Below are 16358 nucleotides of genomic sequence, written 5' to 3'. Positions count from 1 at the left end.
TTTTTGCTTTGTCACCCAGGCTGGAACGCATTGGTGCAAGCATGGCCCACTGCAGCCTCAACCTCCTAGGCTCAAGAGATCCTCCTTCCTCAGCTTCCTGAGTAGCTGGGACCATTGGCATGCGTCATCATGCCCAGCTAATTTTTTGTGGGTAGAGACGGTATTGCATGTTGCTCAGGCTGGTCTCGAACTCCTGGGCTCAAGCAGTCCTCCCGCCTTGACCTCCAAAGTGCCGGGATTACTGACGTGAACCACCATGCCCAGCCTAAACATCTTTTTTAATGACTACATACATATACACTGTACAGATATGCCATTGCTTATTTGACTAACCATTCTCCTAATATTAGGCAGTCAGATTATTTCCAATGTTTCATTCTTATAAGTAATGCTATGACGTATGCCTAAAATTATCCACATTATTTCCTTAGGCTAGATTTCTGGACTTGGAAGTATTTAGATGCAAGGATATAAACTTTTTTTTTTTTTTTTTTAAATACAGGGTCCAGGCTGGAGTGCAGTAGCACAATCTCAGCTCACTGTAGCCTCGACCTCCTGGGCTCAATGATCCTCCCACCTCAGCCACTTGAGTAGCTGGGACTACAGGCCACCGCACTCGGCTAGATATAAACATTTTACAGCTTTGATCCATAGCACAGCATGACAGTTTTATACCAAACAACCCTTATAGTACAGTTGGCAGTATCTACTTGGACTGCAAGAATAGTAAAACCAGAATTTCCTCCTTGTAGCCAACAGCTATAACTCCCCTGCCAGTGGTAGTCCAGGCAGCAATTTTCTCCATATTCTGTTATAAATATAGTACTAGCCTTTTATGCATAAATTTTTCTTTTTGTAAATCCTTTTATTTTTATTTTCGACTTGAGTCATTTCTTGGAGATTTAAATGATGGGTTTTTTTTCTTTACTCTTTTACTTAAATGTTTTTCTACTCTGATTTAATTCTGCTTTAAACTACTCAGGATTGGTTTTGATACCTAAGCAAATCATAAAAATCTCTGCCATTGTTTTAAGAGACCAAAAGCATGAATTAATCTATTATCAAAGTATATAGTGTCCAAGGTAATCATTGTAAGACTTTTCTGCTTCAAGAGGGTGAAGAGATGAAAAATTAAACTTAAATGATGTAAGTGTTCACACAGTCAGAGGAGAATCTATTTTCTGTGTTGATCATTCTTTGAAAAGGAGTTAAAATTAGCTTTATACACATAGCTTCTGTGTGAAGATGATTAGTTAATGCTTTGTGGCTTAGCATTACACTTCAGATTTCTCCATGGTAAGATTGAGTCCGACTGGACGCAGTGGCTCACGCCTGTAATCCCAGCACTTTGGGAGGCCAAGGTGGGCGGATCACTAGGTCAGTAGATTGAGACCATCCTGGCTAACATGATAAAACCCTGTCTCTACTAAAAATACAAAAAATTAGCCGTGCATGGTGGTGGGCGCCTGTGGTCCCAGCTACTCAGGAGGCTGAGACAGGAGAATGATGTGAACCCGGGAGGCAGAGGTTGCAGTGAGCCAAGATCACGCCACTGCACTCCAGCCTGGGCAACAGAGCGAGACTCAATCTCAAAAAAAAAAAATTGAGTTCATCCACGAGATTTTACCACCAGCATCCCAGTGACTGTGACAGCCGTTGCTATTGTGGCCATCTCCTAAGTAGTTCAGTATTACAGTGTTTGAATCACAGAATCATTGACAGTCAAAGAAATAAGAACTATTAAAGTTGGCTATCCAATATTGCATTCTAAGATTGTGGAGATTAGGGATGGGGTTAAAATAGGAAGAAAAACAAGCCTTTAAAAGTTTCCCAGGTAAAATATTTACAAATTGAGTTTATTCTTTATTTTTAAAATGCTGGATGAGTTCTTTCTAAAAGTAGGTACACTGAAATGAATAGAGACAAGAACAATTTGTTAAAAGTTTTTTGTAAAGTATTTGATTGCCCTGTGAAACAAAGAATCAACAACGAGTGGTGTATTTGTTCACTATTTTATTGAACTCCTATAATATGCTGGACACAGCACAGAGCACTAGGAATACAAAGTCAAAATATAATGTGTGGCTCCTTATCTCAGGAAGTAACCAACAGGTAGACAATATACATATAACACATATTACAGTAAATTTAGATACGTCTCCTGAAGGAGTTTATGTACCAGGTACAGTGAAGTCACAAAGAGAAGTATCTACCTCAGTCGAGAGAAGGACTTCAGAAAAGAACGCCAGATATTAGTTTATAACTGCAAGCTAGTCTTTTGTGGATGATATAAAAACAAATTTTTATAAAGTGGAAAAAGAAAAAATATTATTATTCCCAGTATCTGAAACCTCAAGGTAGAAGAATTCCTCCACTGACATACTTGAGGTCAAAAGACAAAAAGCATGTTTGTGCAAAGAGTTTCATGGTCATTATGAAACGTGTAAAATTTCCTTCTTCCATTGTTTACTTTGTTTTGTTTGTGTGTGTGTGTGTATGTGTTTTTTTTTTTTTTTTTACACTTAGATATCCTTTATGAAGCCATAGAGATAGGCCTGAGAACTCTTTTGCATGTAGAGATGGGCCTGAGGAACTTAAGTACCTTTTTTTTTTTTTTTAAAATAATGGTGGGGTTTCACTGTGTTGCCCAGGCTGGTCTCGAACTCCTGAGCTCAAGCAGTCTGCCTGCCTCAGCCTCCCAAAGTGCTGGGATTATAGGGATGAGCCACTGCACCCAGCCTTAGATACCCTTTTGATTTGGTTCCAGAGAGGGCTCTTTTAGTTAGGAAGGCCATTAATGTTAGTGTTACTTCTTGGTAAATTGATCACTCCTTTGTTTCACTGAGCATCCAAATCATGCTGACAAAGTTAGTCTTTATTCAAGGATAAAACCTATGCTGGTTTTATCAGTTCCCCCCTTTCTTTCTCCCTCTAGTATTTCATATTTCTTTGTTGTTGTTTCTGCTGCATGCCTGGGTATGCAGCTTCCCAAGAATCACATTAAAACTATTTCTGGTTGTTTTCTTTTCTGAACAAATGTGACATTTTCTTCATCTCCTTGATTTTGAGCTGAAGAAGGCAAACTGTCAAAAATAATGAGGCCAAATGGATTTGAACACTGAACAGCAGTCTGAAACAGTGCTCAGAGACTTTGCCTTTACAATCATTATTACAGAGGCAATGAGGGAAAGCTCCTTGGTGGCCATGAAATGAAGAGAAACTGAAACAGCTCTTAGGGGATTAGGGAAAGTCCGAGGCATGGGTAGCACTCACTTGTTCATGTATTTATTCACACAGCATTGTGTGGAGTGCTATCACACAGCATTGTGTGGAGTGCTAGATGCTGTGATGCAAAGAGAAATAAGTCATGGTCCTAACCTTTTTTGGAATACTCTTTGGAAGACAAACATGTAAACTGACTCCTGATGCTTCAGGGTTTCTGTATAGGAACTATTATTCCTTCAGCAAATATTTATTCCTCCTCTATTATATTCCAGATTCTTTTCAAAAGACATCCTGTATGAATACTTTTAAACACACATTCTGTCTCTAGCAAGACTACCAAAATATTACTTGGTGGACATCTATGGAATTTTCTTCCATAAATATTAGAATGGGCTTTCTATTATTGTTATTAGGTAAGAGTACATGGTTCTTCAAGAAGGATGCAGGTTAAGGGAAACTGTTAGTTCTCCCAAATTTTTAAAATATTCATCTCTTAACTTCTTTTATTATTAACTTGTAATGTCATTGAAGAAGACATTTACAAAGTCTAACTCAAATCTGAATTTTCAAAACTTCTAAATTAAAAGTTTTAATGAGGTTTTATCACAGTATTTATATTCTAAAGGAAAAGCTCAGTGACCAAATATGAAAGCAGTTTGAATAAACTCTTAAAAGGCACTCATTACAAAAACAAAAAGGAGACTTCAATTTTTGGCTATTTCATGAATTGATAAAGGACATTTTGATGTGTGTATGTGTGTTTTTTTTATGATATGCCAGTAAAATTTAATATATAGGGCATTCCAGAATGGTTTCTGCCCCACTGATGGACTTCAAATATGTCTCATCAACTATAGTATTAAATGCCATAATTAAAGGTCTCCTTTCTGTTAGAAGCTCTTAGTCAAAGAAGAAAGTCTACCTTCCGATAGGATACTGTGATATCTATGACCATCTATAAATTAATTTATTTTTCAGGTACCCCAATTATGAATTTATTAGTGATAACTCTATTTCCTGGTCAGCTGGACTGCACAATCGATACACAGAAAATTCACTTCGTGGAGTGATCCTGGATATACATTTTCTCTCTCAGGCAGACTTCCTAGTGTGTACTTTTTCATCCCAGGTAAGTGTCAGTAGGGCATTTTAAAATAACCAATACTTTTTGGTTGTATAGGAGTCAGAAAAATTATTTGTGTGTCTGTGTGTTGTTAATGTTCATTATTGTGACTCAGGTGCAATTTTTCTGATACTCAGTAATGATCCCTTTTGTGAAAGAATGGAAAGATCCCATAAAATAGCCATTCACATGCACTGAATATTTAGTTGTTTGCAAGTAATGGTTAACTGCATCTCCACTGAAGCCAGTTACTGGAGTTGTTTAAAGTACTTGGCTTGTTCACAGCATTTAACAGAAACAACAAGTAATTAAGCTTACTTAATACTTTCTAATTTTGCATATAGTCAATATGTAACCAGAATCTATCCATTTCTACACATCAGCGCACTGATACTGAGAGGCTTAAATGCCCTAAATTTTGCCTCAGTTGATGGCTTTATAGAAAAGAGAGTAAATGTAATTCCCTTTCAAGTTCTATTACATTTCTACCAAGTGAAAAACTATATGTTAAATTTAAGCAATATAATATCACAATCATTGTTTGAATTTAATTGTTGCAGATGATTATATTTTATGGGTTTGGTGTATGTGTTTTTATGAGGGTCCAACCAGCTTTATATGCCTTGTGGAATATCAGGATAACAATATTTATTGTGGATTTTATTCTGTTCTCTCATTTATGCACATATTATTGGTTAGTTCATTCAACAAGCTGTTAAATGCGCTCAAAATTATACTAGGTGCAGAGGAGATTTCAAAGGAGATTGAAGATACAGTTCTTGCCCTGGTCCAGAATCTAATAAGCAAAATACACACATGAAATAACTAGAGAATAATTACCAGAACATATAAATTGGTATAAGATAAATGTATGCTTAAATGCTGAGAAGAGGCAGAGAAAAGAAAATGTGAAAAAAAGGAGAGCCACATCATTTTTACAAGAGTATACTTCGGAGAGTAAAAGGAAACGGAGACTTTCTTATTATATGACAATACACATTGTCATGATGGGATGGCGATATGATTTTTGGAAAGATACCTTGCCAGGCAAAGGTTACAGATTCCTTTAATATGGAGTAAGAATACAACTTACTACCCAAAAATAGCTGCACAGAACACATAGCAGCAATCTTAATCAGAAGGGAAAATGTCTTCAAGTTCCCATGAAGGCATCCACTATTTATGTTTCTCCCTAATTGGGGTGTGGATCCTATCTTTAAGAAACTCTCATTTCCATTCTTATTGCAAGAAAGGGGCAAGGTTTATAACTACTTGGTTCCTTCCTACTGTTTTTGAGAGTCTGACTATGCATCTGCCTGATCAACAGGTACATGTAACTGGTAACAACCTCCAAACATTCTTGATGCTTATTGTTAGAATGAGTGAATCAAAAGTCACTTCCCCAGGTATGCCACCTTCTCTGTAGGCCTGGATTTTAGGCCTGCCTGAAGTCAACTCCTCTAGTCCAGGTTTCTCAACCAAGGCACTATTTTAGACCAGATAATACTTTGTTGTGAGGAGCCATATTGTGCATGTAGGATATTTAGCAGCATCCCTGGCCAGTAAGACCCTCACTTCAAATTATGACAACCAAAAATGTCTCCAGACATTGCCAGATGCCAGATGCCCCTGTGGAGCAAAATTGCCCTGGTTGAGAACCACTGTTCTAGTCACAAGATTCTAAAATTAAATAAATATACACATGTCTAAATGTTTACCAACCTCACACGTAGGTAGGCACTGAGACCTACAGGGTTGTACTCATGTTTTGCTTTTCTTCTCCCAACCCTCCTTAGTAATACCATTAGGCTCATTCTGGAATAGAAAGAAAATTTTTTGCTTTACTCTTTTTTTCCTTTTTGAAGTTGTACTTTAGAATTTTGGATCCTCATAACTCCAATTTTGACCTACAAATCAGGATCTCTGTCACTTCATGATGGTAGAATTCTGTCTAGGCTTGAGGAGAACATTGTTCTACTACTTTGATTGGTTTTATGCATAATGTCAACCTCAGTGTATTCAGACCTTGGGTCCAGAGAAGCAATTCATATGAAGAAAGAGTGGTGCTGAGAAGACTTTCTGTATCCAAAGGAATAAGGCTCATACTTATATTTCACATTGTTCCTAAAAACTCATCGCAGTCAAAGTGTGCCCAAAATAGTTTCAGTCATTTGAACCTAAGCAAAATTAAAACAATATTTCATAACCCAAAACAGACTTGAATACCTCAAAATGTTTTATTTCAGGATTCACAATAAAAGTTTAACAGTAAAAATACGTTACATTTATATAGTGAGTAGCAGTTTGCCTAATGTGATTACCTCCTTATCACGTACCTTATTTGATGACTAACCGCTGTAGCATTTGAAATTGTAGAGTAATTCCATATTCAGTGATAAATCTTTGAGCTTACTTGCACCTCATTATTTTTTTCAAATATTTTTAGTAAAGAAGTATTTAGTAAAGTTTAATGTTTTTGTAGTGTGAATGAAATTGTTTGCAGGATTATTATATAGATTCCTTTACATAAACCAAAATTGGAATTGTTTGAAAATGCCCTAGAAATATCTTGCCATCATTGCCAATAGAGCGTGAGAAAAAGTCACTGATGGGATAAAATGCCAAACCATTGACCACTGATCACAGAACAAGAAAGAGGCAACCTGTGCTATAGAGTCAGGATATCTGTATTTGCATCCAACTTTGACCAATTACTGGCTGTGTGTCCTTGAACAAATTGCTTAGCCTATTTCTTAACTGGTTTATTTTTCTACATGTGAAAAAATAATAGTACCTATAGTATAGAGTTTTTTTGAGGATTAAGGAGTTATGAAAAGTAAAGCACTGTGAATAGTACCTAGCAATACAGTGTTAAACACGTTAGCTGCTATTATTATATATATGAATAGTTATAGGAATATCTCTGCCTGTTAGAGACACTCTATAGTATTTATTTTGCAGCTCTTTTTCACATGGCTTCATTTCAGACTGTATGCCCTCACGTTTTAGAAGGAGCATGAAACGAGCTATTCAAGGCCTCCATTAGCTCTGCTTGTGGTCATGGGTAATGCTTAGGGTCCGTAAAGAAGAGGAACTGTTAACATTCAGCATGTACAATTTCTCTGGGCCATTGTACCACCTCAACTTCATTTTGTTTAGCTTATTGAAAGAGAATATTGCCATATGATGTGATTTTTCAGAAACAAAAGTTCTTCATTCCCAAAAGGTGAGTGAAGACTTAGTATTTGAAGTAAATGTGTGTGTGTTGACTTTAGTGAAATTAATCTTCAGACTTTCCTATATATGTCATAAGCATTCTAGAAAATGGAGGAAGACTAAAGCCATACATCCAGAAGAGTGACAGAAGATAAACACTGAGAATAAGTTCAGCCCAGAATAAAAACATGGATAACCAACTCTCAACTTTCTTAGATGATAATTTCATGTGCCAAGAGATGTTAGGAAGTGATACAAGTTTAATATCTCCTTCATAATTCTTTGACAATCTTTAAGTTTTATTCATGTAAACTTTCTGTCTCGTATACACTATCCTTTCAGGAATTTTATACCATATAACAATAGTGAGAAAGAGTTGACCTGTTGACCATGAGCTATTGTAGACAATACTGCAGGAATGAAATGCCATGCTAGAAGGAAAAATACAAGGCTAGATGTTTGGAAAACTGCAGGCAAAAATGTCGTGGCACCTTAATCGGGATTTCTCATAAGTTTTTAGACCTATCTCCCTCAGTCTCAGGGCTTCTGATCTTTCTTGGTTTTATATCCATAAGTGAGGTCTGGGAATTCTCTCTTCTTCAATGAAAAGTTTTTAAAAGCCAACACTGTGGCTGTGCTCTCTAATTTTGTTACTATTATTGCTCTTAACTTTCATGAGATCTGTTTCTCAAAGCCAAGTTTGTCCTAAAAGCCTCATAAATTGAATAGCACAGTCCTCAGGATTTAATATGAAAATTGGAGGCAATATTAGCATTTTTTCAAGTGCATCAAGTGAATTTTGAAAGCTATGCAACCACATTCTAAAACATTCTACCAAATACATTAATCTTGTTCTGTGTTACTGGAAATCGCCTATGTGCAAATCATCTCCTTTGACACCTATTTTCTTATTTGAATCTTAAATCTAAAGCAAAGAATTTATATTGGAGAGTAACAGCAGTTGACAGCCCAGTTTAGATAGGCACAGTATCAAAAAGGTTTTCTGAAAATATTGCTTATCAGCTTCTGGGATCAATTTTTATTTTTCTGAAATCTGACTTACAAAAATGGTTGCAGATTCTCACTTTAAAGACTAACATTGTTAAAGACATTGTTTAAAGAGCAGTCAATATTACACTGTAGTTTCAGCCATTAAAAGTCATCATAATACAAAATCCCTTTTTTCCCCCTATGACACCTGCCTTTTTGGCAGTTATTACAATACTCTCATGAGCCTCTCTGTGGTCTAATTCCAAATCCACATGCAATTCTACTCCCCTTATTATACTTTGAATCAGATTTTGGGAGCCCAGAGGGCAAAACCGAAAACTACGTTAACTATTCCAGACAGATGGCTCTGGATAGGAATTTCCATTGAGATGTGGCTCATGAAACAACAGTGGATACCTGTTGAGAGTACCATGGAGGAAAGCACAGGGTGAAATCCCAAGGTGTGAACTCTGTGACTACTTCCCAGAGCAGAAGACAAGAAAAGTATTTGCATCCACAGAGGCTCTATCTAGCTTACAATGCTGAGTGCTGTACAGTGCAGCTGTTACTCCATTAATCCTTCTGGTGTTTTCTCACAACAAAAAAAGACCTGGGTCTTATTCTCTTATTGTATAGTAAAACAAAGCAGATTACAGGAAAAGTGCACAGATCTCTCAGCCACTGCCAACTTCTCACACTAGGAGATCCTCCTGCCCCTATCTATCTATTTTGATAAAAATAAGATCCCATCTACTCTGAGAAAGCTTTGGAGGCTTATGTAAACTCATGCTACTTCTAAGGGATGAAATTCAGACTAATGGATTCCTCCCCCTTTTTAAATTTTTTTTTAATACAGTCATATTTGTTTTATCCTTTGGCAGGATTTTTGCTGTTACCCATTACTGTGTGCTTTACAATGTACTAAAAATGATACAGTGCCATGTCAACACAGAGTAAAGTTAAACATACTACATGTAGCCAACCACTGCTTTGCAAACCATGGACTGCTCTCAGTCATGCCACCTGTCAAACATCAAACCTGAGTATGGACGTCAGCTGCAAGCTTCATTTACCTGCCATGTGATTTGAACTTGTAAACCACATGGTAGGTAAGGAAAGAAGAGAGGAAGCATAGAGTGACTAAATGCAAACATTAACACTATAGTAATCTTTTTAGCCTTTTGCAGTAAATTGCCCCATGGTTGATATAGACAGTTTTAAAATTACTTCCTCTTGATGTTATATATGGATCTTAAGGGTTAAATATCACCCATGGACTTGTGTCTCCATTACTGGGCTGGTATTATGCCTGGAGCAATATTCATTCAACAGATACTTATTGAGCATGTACTTTGTGGCAGGCGTTGTTCTAGGTGTTTATCCTAAGGGAATATATACTCAAGAGCCTGAAAGAGTTCTAACTGTGGCTCTGCCGTTAACTAGTTCCTTTTTGGATTTTTATTTTTATTTTTGAAATTTAATCTTTCTGTGGCTTAGCTTCTTCATCTGTAAAATATGAATAATAATAGTATCTCACAGGTTTGTCATAATAGTTAAATGAGTTGAGACAAGGTGAGGGAAGAGCACACTATTATAACACTGCCTGGGACATAATCAGTGCTCATTAAGCTCAGCTGCTATCCTTAATGGTCATTCTTATGAGAAAAATGAAGGGCCACACCTGTGTAGCACCAGTATGCTTGCAGAGGCCTACAGTCACATTTGTCATTTTTATAATGGGCCACCTCAGTGTCTGAAATCTCTATTATTATTATAATAGTTATTTCTTTGGTTTAAGAAAACAGTTCTGTTATCCACCAAGGTTAACACATGAACAACTCTTGATAGCAAAACGTACACTAATTATTAGGATTATCCCCAGAAGAAACAGGTCTCTAAGGGTGTGGGACAGGGTGCGATATTGTTTTTATGAGAGTAAGACATTTAAGAGTGGAGAGGAGGAAACACATCACAGTTCATTGTCACAGTAGAGATTATGGTCATCCTAAGAATAACACAAGGTCCTGCATTCCTGGCTAGGGATGACTGAAGAGTGGGTGAAGACACCCTGAAAAGAAGACTGTCAGGTTTACCCAAGGCTGTCTTTGGTCTTATGCTATATCTTTCTGGTGTTACAATATGAACATGGAGAATAAGATTTATAAGAGAAAATATATAGAGAGGTTACAAGCATATGCAGACTGCCTGGGTTCCAACCTGAATCTACCACTTATTAGTATAACCTTGAGCAATGCCTTAACTTCCCTTTGACATTTGTAAAATGAACATAATGATAGAATTTTATGGGGATGCTGAAAGGAATCTAATTACGTTAGATAATATCTAAAAACAATGTCTGACAGCAAAAGCTCAGTAAATATTAGCCTCTGTCATTGTTATTGTAGTTTGCTATTATTGGAGCTGCTTTAATTATTTAGTTTCTTCTTTTCCTGAGTCCCACTTAATTTTGCTTGCCTTCTATGAGCCTTTGGCTGAATTTGAAGTTCAAAAGTTCCAAATCTTTTTGATCCCTATTTTATTATAGTCTCAGTATTCTACCAGTGATCTCAATTGTAAAATGACATTGCCAATATAACCTTTGTTGAAGTAATAAATCTGAAAGCAAGGTTTTTATTATTTTGGTTCTATATCTAGTTGAAATTCTATCACTAAAATTTGCACAAATCACTTAATCTCCTTGTGTTTTAGTTGCCTATCTGCAAAATTAAAAATATTGTCTAAATATAGTTTGATTTGCAAATTATATATAGCATTTGAGAATTGCCCCTCAAGTTTTCTGAAATTCAGATTCTCTAAGTTGAGGTGATTATTAACCTACTCAGATTTTATTTGATAAGAGTTAAGAATAGGCATCCCCATTTGTATTAGTCTGTTCTTGCATTGCTACAAAGAAATACCTGAGACTGGGCAATTTATAAAGAAAAGAGGTTTAACTGGCTTATGGTTCTACAGGCTATACAGGAAGCATGATGCTGGGGAGGTCTCAGGCAATTTACAATCATGGCGGAAGGCAAACGGGGAGCCAGCACTTCCCATGACTGGAGCAGGAGGAAGAGAATGGGGAAGTGCCACATATTTTTAAACAGTCAGATCTTATGAGAACTCACTACTGTGACCACAGCATCAAGGGGTGATGGTTTTAACCATGAGAAACCACCCCCATGATCCAATCACCTCCCACCAGGCCCCATCTCCAACACTGGGGATTACAATTCAACATGAGATTTGGGCAGGTAACACAGATCTAAACCATATCACCATTCAAGGTTTTAATCTTCATAAATGCCAAGGTTTTAAAAGACTGCCGGGTAGTCCTAAATTGCTCCACTGAGCAGATAAACAATTACTATGAGTAGCATCATTTTAAATAAATGCAAAAGTATTGGTATAGTGACAATAAAACGTTATTAACCGAGATTACCACAACTGGAGATTTAGGAAAATTTCATCTGAGTTGCATTGTTCTCTATTCACAATGTATAAATTGCTTAAATTAAGGTCAGATTGTGGAATTTCACCTGCTATCCAGTGGGCAGAGAAGGCATTCTTTGAACATAGGGACCTTTTAAGTAGCCTTAAAACTATAGTCATCAGGGTGATGCATTTCCTCAAAGGCTAGCCCAGTTTATGTCATCCAAGCATGCCACTCTCTACACAGCACACTTAAAACTTTTTAGAACAGAAATGGCCGATGTGTTTTAGCCCACTTGCCAGTGCTTGTTGATTGTCAGTAATTACATGAATCTCTCTTGAAAACAGTTCTGGGAGCAGGGAGGGATAGCATTTGGAGATATACCTAATGTTAAATGACGAGTTACTGGGTGCAGCACACCAACATGGCACATGTATACATATGTAACTAACCTGCACGTTGTGCACATGTACCCTAAAACTTAAAGTATAATAATAAAAAAAGAAAGAAAACAGTTCTGACACCAAGTTATAAATTAGCAGACGAGAATGTGTGATTGATTAACAGTGTATGAAGGAAAGGGACCATCAGCATTTGTGTTGTTTTTTTTATCCTAATCCTAAACTTCAAATTCTTTAAGGGCACAAACTATGTCTTACTCATTTTGGTATCGTGAGTGTCTAGCTTGGACCACTGTGTATGTAGCTCTTAATAAATGTTTGTTAAAATTAGCTAATTCATATTCTTAAATTATTTTGTACTATATAGAGATAGAGATATTTTAATTGTAATAATCTTTCGTGAGTTTTTCTTTATTATTTGGAAAAGGATCCAGACACAGAGATGAAGAATGACTTGTACCATCTTCGGAGAGCAAATGGACTGAAAGCTTGTGACTAGAATCCACTACTTTTCAACCTCTTACTCCTAGAGCCCATCATTTTGGCCAAGGGCTTTTAGATTGCTGTGAAGGAGAGTGTTTATATACTAACAGTTTGTTTTAAATTCTTTCCCAAGGTCTGTCGAGTTGCTTATGAAATTATGCAAACACTACATCCTGATGCCTCTGCAAACTTCCATTCTTTAGATGACATCTACTATTTTGGGGGCCAGAATGCCCACAACCAAATTGCCATTTATGCTCACCAACCCCGAACTGCAGATGAAATTCCCATGGAACCTGGAGATATCATTGGTGTGGCTGGAAATCATTGGGATGGCTATTCTAAAGGTGTCAACAGGAAATTGGGAAGGACGGGCCTATATCCCTCCTACAAAGTTCGAGAGAAGATAGAAACGGTCAAGTACCCCACATATCCTGAGGCTGAGAAATAAAGCTCAGATGGAAGAGATAAACGACCAAACTCACTTCAAACCATTTGAGCCAAACTATAGATGAAGAGGGCTCTGATCTAACAAAATAAGGTTATATGAGTAGATACTCTCAGCACCAAGAGCAGCTGGGAACTGACAGAGGCTTCAATTGGTGGAATTCCTCTTTAACAAGGGCTGCAATGCCCTCAAACCCATGCACAGTACAATAATGTACTCACACATAACATGCAAACAGGTTGTTTTCTACTTTGTCCCTTTCTTTCAGTATGTCCCCATAAGACAAACACTGCCATATTGTGTAATTTAAGTGACACAGACATTTTGTGTGAGACTTAAAACATGGTGCCTATATCTGAGAAACCTATGTGAACTATTGAGAAGACCTGAACAGCTCCTTACTCTGAAGAAGTGGATTCTTATTTGATGGTGGTATTGTGACCACTGAATTCACTCCAGTCAACAGATTCAGAATGAGAATGGGCGTTTGGTTTTTTTGTTTTTGTTTTTGTTTTTTTCCTTTATAAGGTTGTCTGTTTTTTTCTTTTTAAATAATTGCATCAGTTCATTGACCTCATCATGAAATGAAGAATACATCAGAAAATAAAATATTCACTCTCCATTAGAAAATTTTGTAAAACAATGCCATGAACAAATTCTTTAGTACTCAATGTTTCTGGACATTCTCTTTGATAACAAAAAATAAATTTTAAAAAGGAATTTTGTAAAGTTTCTAGAATTTTGTATCATTGGATGATATGTTGATCAGCCTTATGTGGAAGAACTGTGCTAAAAAGAGGAGCTTTTTAGTTTTTCAGCTTATTTGTTTTTTTTTTTTCCTGTTTCTGATATAGTAACTAATTCTTAACTCAGAGACATTGGTCCATTTTAATACTGAAAACCAATTTTCATTGGTACACATTACAAAATTGCTAAGAACAGTGTTTGGGAGCTTTCATTCTCATATTTTAGACATTGTTTTAATTGAATGAAATAATCATAACTCCTTGCTCCCAGAGAAGCTATCACCTCCATTTCTAAAAACCATTTCAGGTTTGTTTGGTAGTCTTTCTTAATGTATTTATTATTGCTTTTTGTGAGTAGGGCCCTGTTTTATCCAGGAACCAATTTCTGCCCTAGCCTATCATGCCCTGTTTTTGAGAGTACCAGGTATCTTTGCGATTGGGAAGCTGGCTGTTTCTGAAGTATATGTCTCATAGTATGTAGAACTTGGTGACCAAGCGAGAAGCGGAACCAGTGTGAGACTCACAATGGATTGAGTCTTGGGATTATCTCTTCCAAATACTTCCATGTTAGAATCACTTCAGAAAATAAGACTTTGATGCTTTGTCTCTGAACATTTTTCTCCTCATAAAAACACTTCCTTATTGTATGTAGCCTGCCTCCTACAGAGGCCTGGTAGGAGTTACTACATTGTCAAAGAAAAATGTCATCTCTGTAGGAACGACTATCAGGCCTAGTGTTAAATATTAGGGATCTTAGGCAGAAAAGCTATTAGTCCTGGCTTTCATATCTTCACCAAATGAAAACACTGTATATAAAATTTCACCACCAAACTTAACTAAATTCTTTTTCTCAAGTCAAGCCTCCCAAAGAAAAAAGAAATTAACTTCCTACAGTGTCAGCAAGCAATTTTCCATTTAGTTTTGGTACAAATAAAAGTCATTTGAAACAAGCTCCAACTGAGCGGAGGTAATTTTGATTATGAGCTATTTTGCAACTCGCATCTCACATGTCATTGGAACATCAGTAACTGTGGATCTGATTTGTGCCATTATAGAAGATCCAAAGGTAAATTAAGTTGGTCTCTTTTCCTTCTAAATTGACCGAGTTCCAGGAGTGAAAGGACCAAAGAACAGAGATACAAAGGAAATAAATTAAGGAGTATTTCCCAAAGGGAGTCTTCAACTGAAGACTTCATTTTTGACATTTTATCATTTCGTTCTAGAATTTCTCCTTAATTCTTTATCTTTCTCTACTGAGATTTTTTTATTCACTACATGCATGTTTTCATTGAACATAGTTATATTCAATGAGTTTAAATTATGCTTTAAAATTCTTCTCTGGTAAATTTGACATCCGGATAATCTTAGAATTGGTCTCCATTGTTCCTCTTTACAGAATGGTCAGATTTTGGGGGGAGGTCCCTCATATATTGAGTGATTTAGATTGTGTCCTGAACATTGTAATGTTTATGTTGTAGATTCTGTTATATTGCTCTGAAAAGTGCTGTGATATATACATATACACACATATATATGTGTATATATATGTGTGTATATATATTTTTTGTGTATATATACACACAAATATATATGTACACAAAAATATATATATATTTGTGTGTGTGTGTATATAAATATTGCTTGTGTTAGCAGGCATTTAACTTTATTGGACTCAAATTGTAAACTGTCTGGGGCAGCAGCTGAAAATCTCAATTCAGTTAGCTGGAGTCTATGCCGCGCATAGTTCAGGGCTCAGCCAGAGAGATGGATAGAATTTATGCACAGAATTTGTGGTCCTTTTTCTTTGGCTCCCTTTCTTCTGAGGTTTCCCCCTTCACTTTCCAGCAGCTGTGGTCGCTCTGATTCTTAGACCAGAAAAACTGCAGTTTTTTTTCAGCCCAAAAGCTGTACGATGGGAAACTCACCTTGTGCCATTCCCTTCTTTAAAATTTCAATCTCTTTTCAGAACTTGCCTGTTTTTATTCAGTCTCCTACCCTCATGTATTTTTTGTATTTTATTGAGAGTTTATAGTTGTTATTCGTTGGAATATTGGTTCAGTGGGTGCTTACTCCACCATTAACTTAAAATGAAAAAACAGCAGGGGAGAGGAGACGTTTCGTCTTGTGAAACCCCTGTTGAGACTGTGGCCTCAATAGCCAAGTAGCCAGTAGCCTTACGTAAGAAGATGAAGAAGTAACCAAACTGTTAAACCTGCACTTGTGAAGGGCTAATGAATACTGTTGACCACATCTTTCTGAATAGCCTTTGTAATCATCATGTACATGATGGGGA

At 36.6% G+C, this 16358-nt stretch overlaps 1 protein-coding gene across 10 annotated transcripts in view; it reads left to right on the top strand.

The window, feature by feature from the left end:
• Positions 1-16358, top strand: part of FUT8 (fucosyltransferase 8) — a 369304-nt gene that overhangs the window by 307460 nt on the left and 45486 nt on the right. For 8 of the 10 annotated variants that reach the window (XM_058429518.1, XM_032180454.2, XM_058429521.1 and 5 more), the window contains 2 exons: positions 4204-4354; positions 13005-15015. In XM_058429518.1, the coding sequence (XP_058285501.1) occupies positions 4204-4354; positions 13005-13322 (469 nt within the window). In that variant the 3' untranslated portion in view covers positions 13323-15015. The other 2 variants (XM_058429520.1, XM_058429519.1) reach the window with 2 other exon arrangements.

Source organism: Hylobates moloch, unplaced genomic scaffold (genome assembly GCF_009828535.3).
Source record: "Hylobates moloch isolate HMO894 unplaced genomic scaffold, HMol_V3 SCAFFOLD_16, whole genome shotgun sequence".
NCBI lineage: Eukaryota > Metazoa > Chordata > Mammalia > Primates > Hylobatidae > Hylobates > Hylobates moloch.
This window is presented reverse-complemented; position numbering and strand designations above follow the sequence as displayed.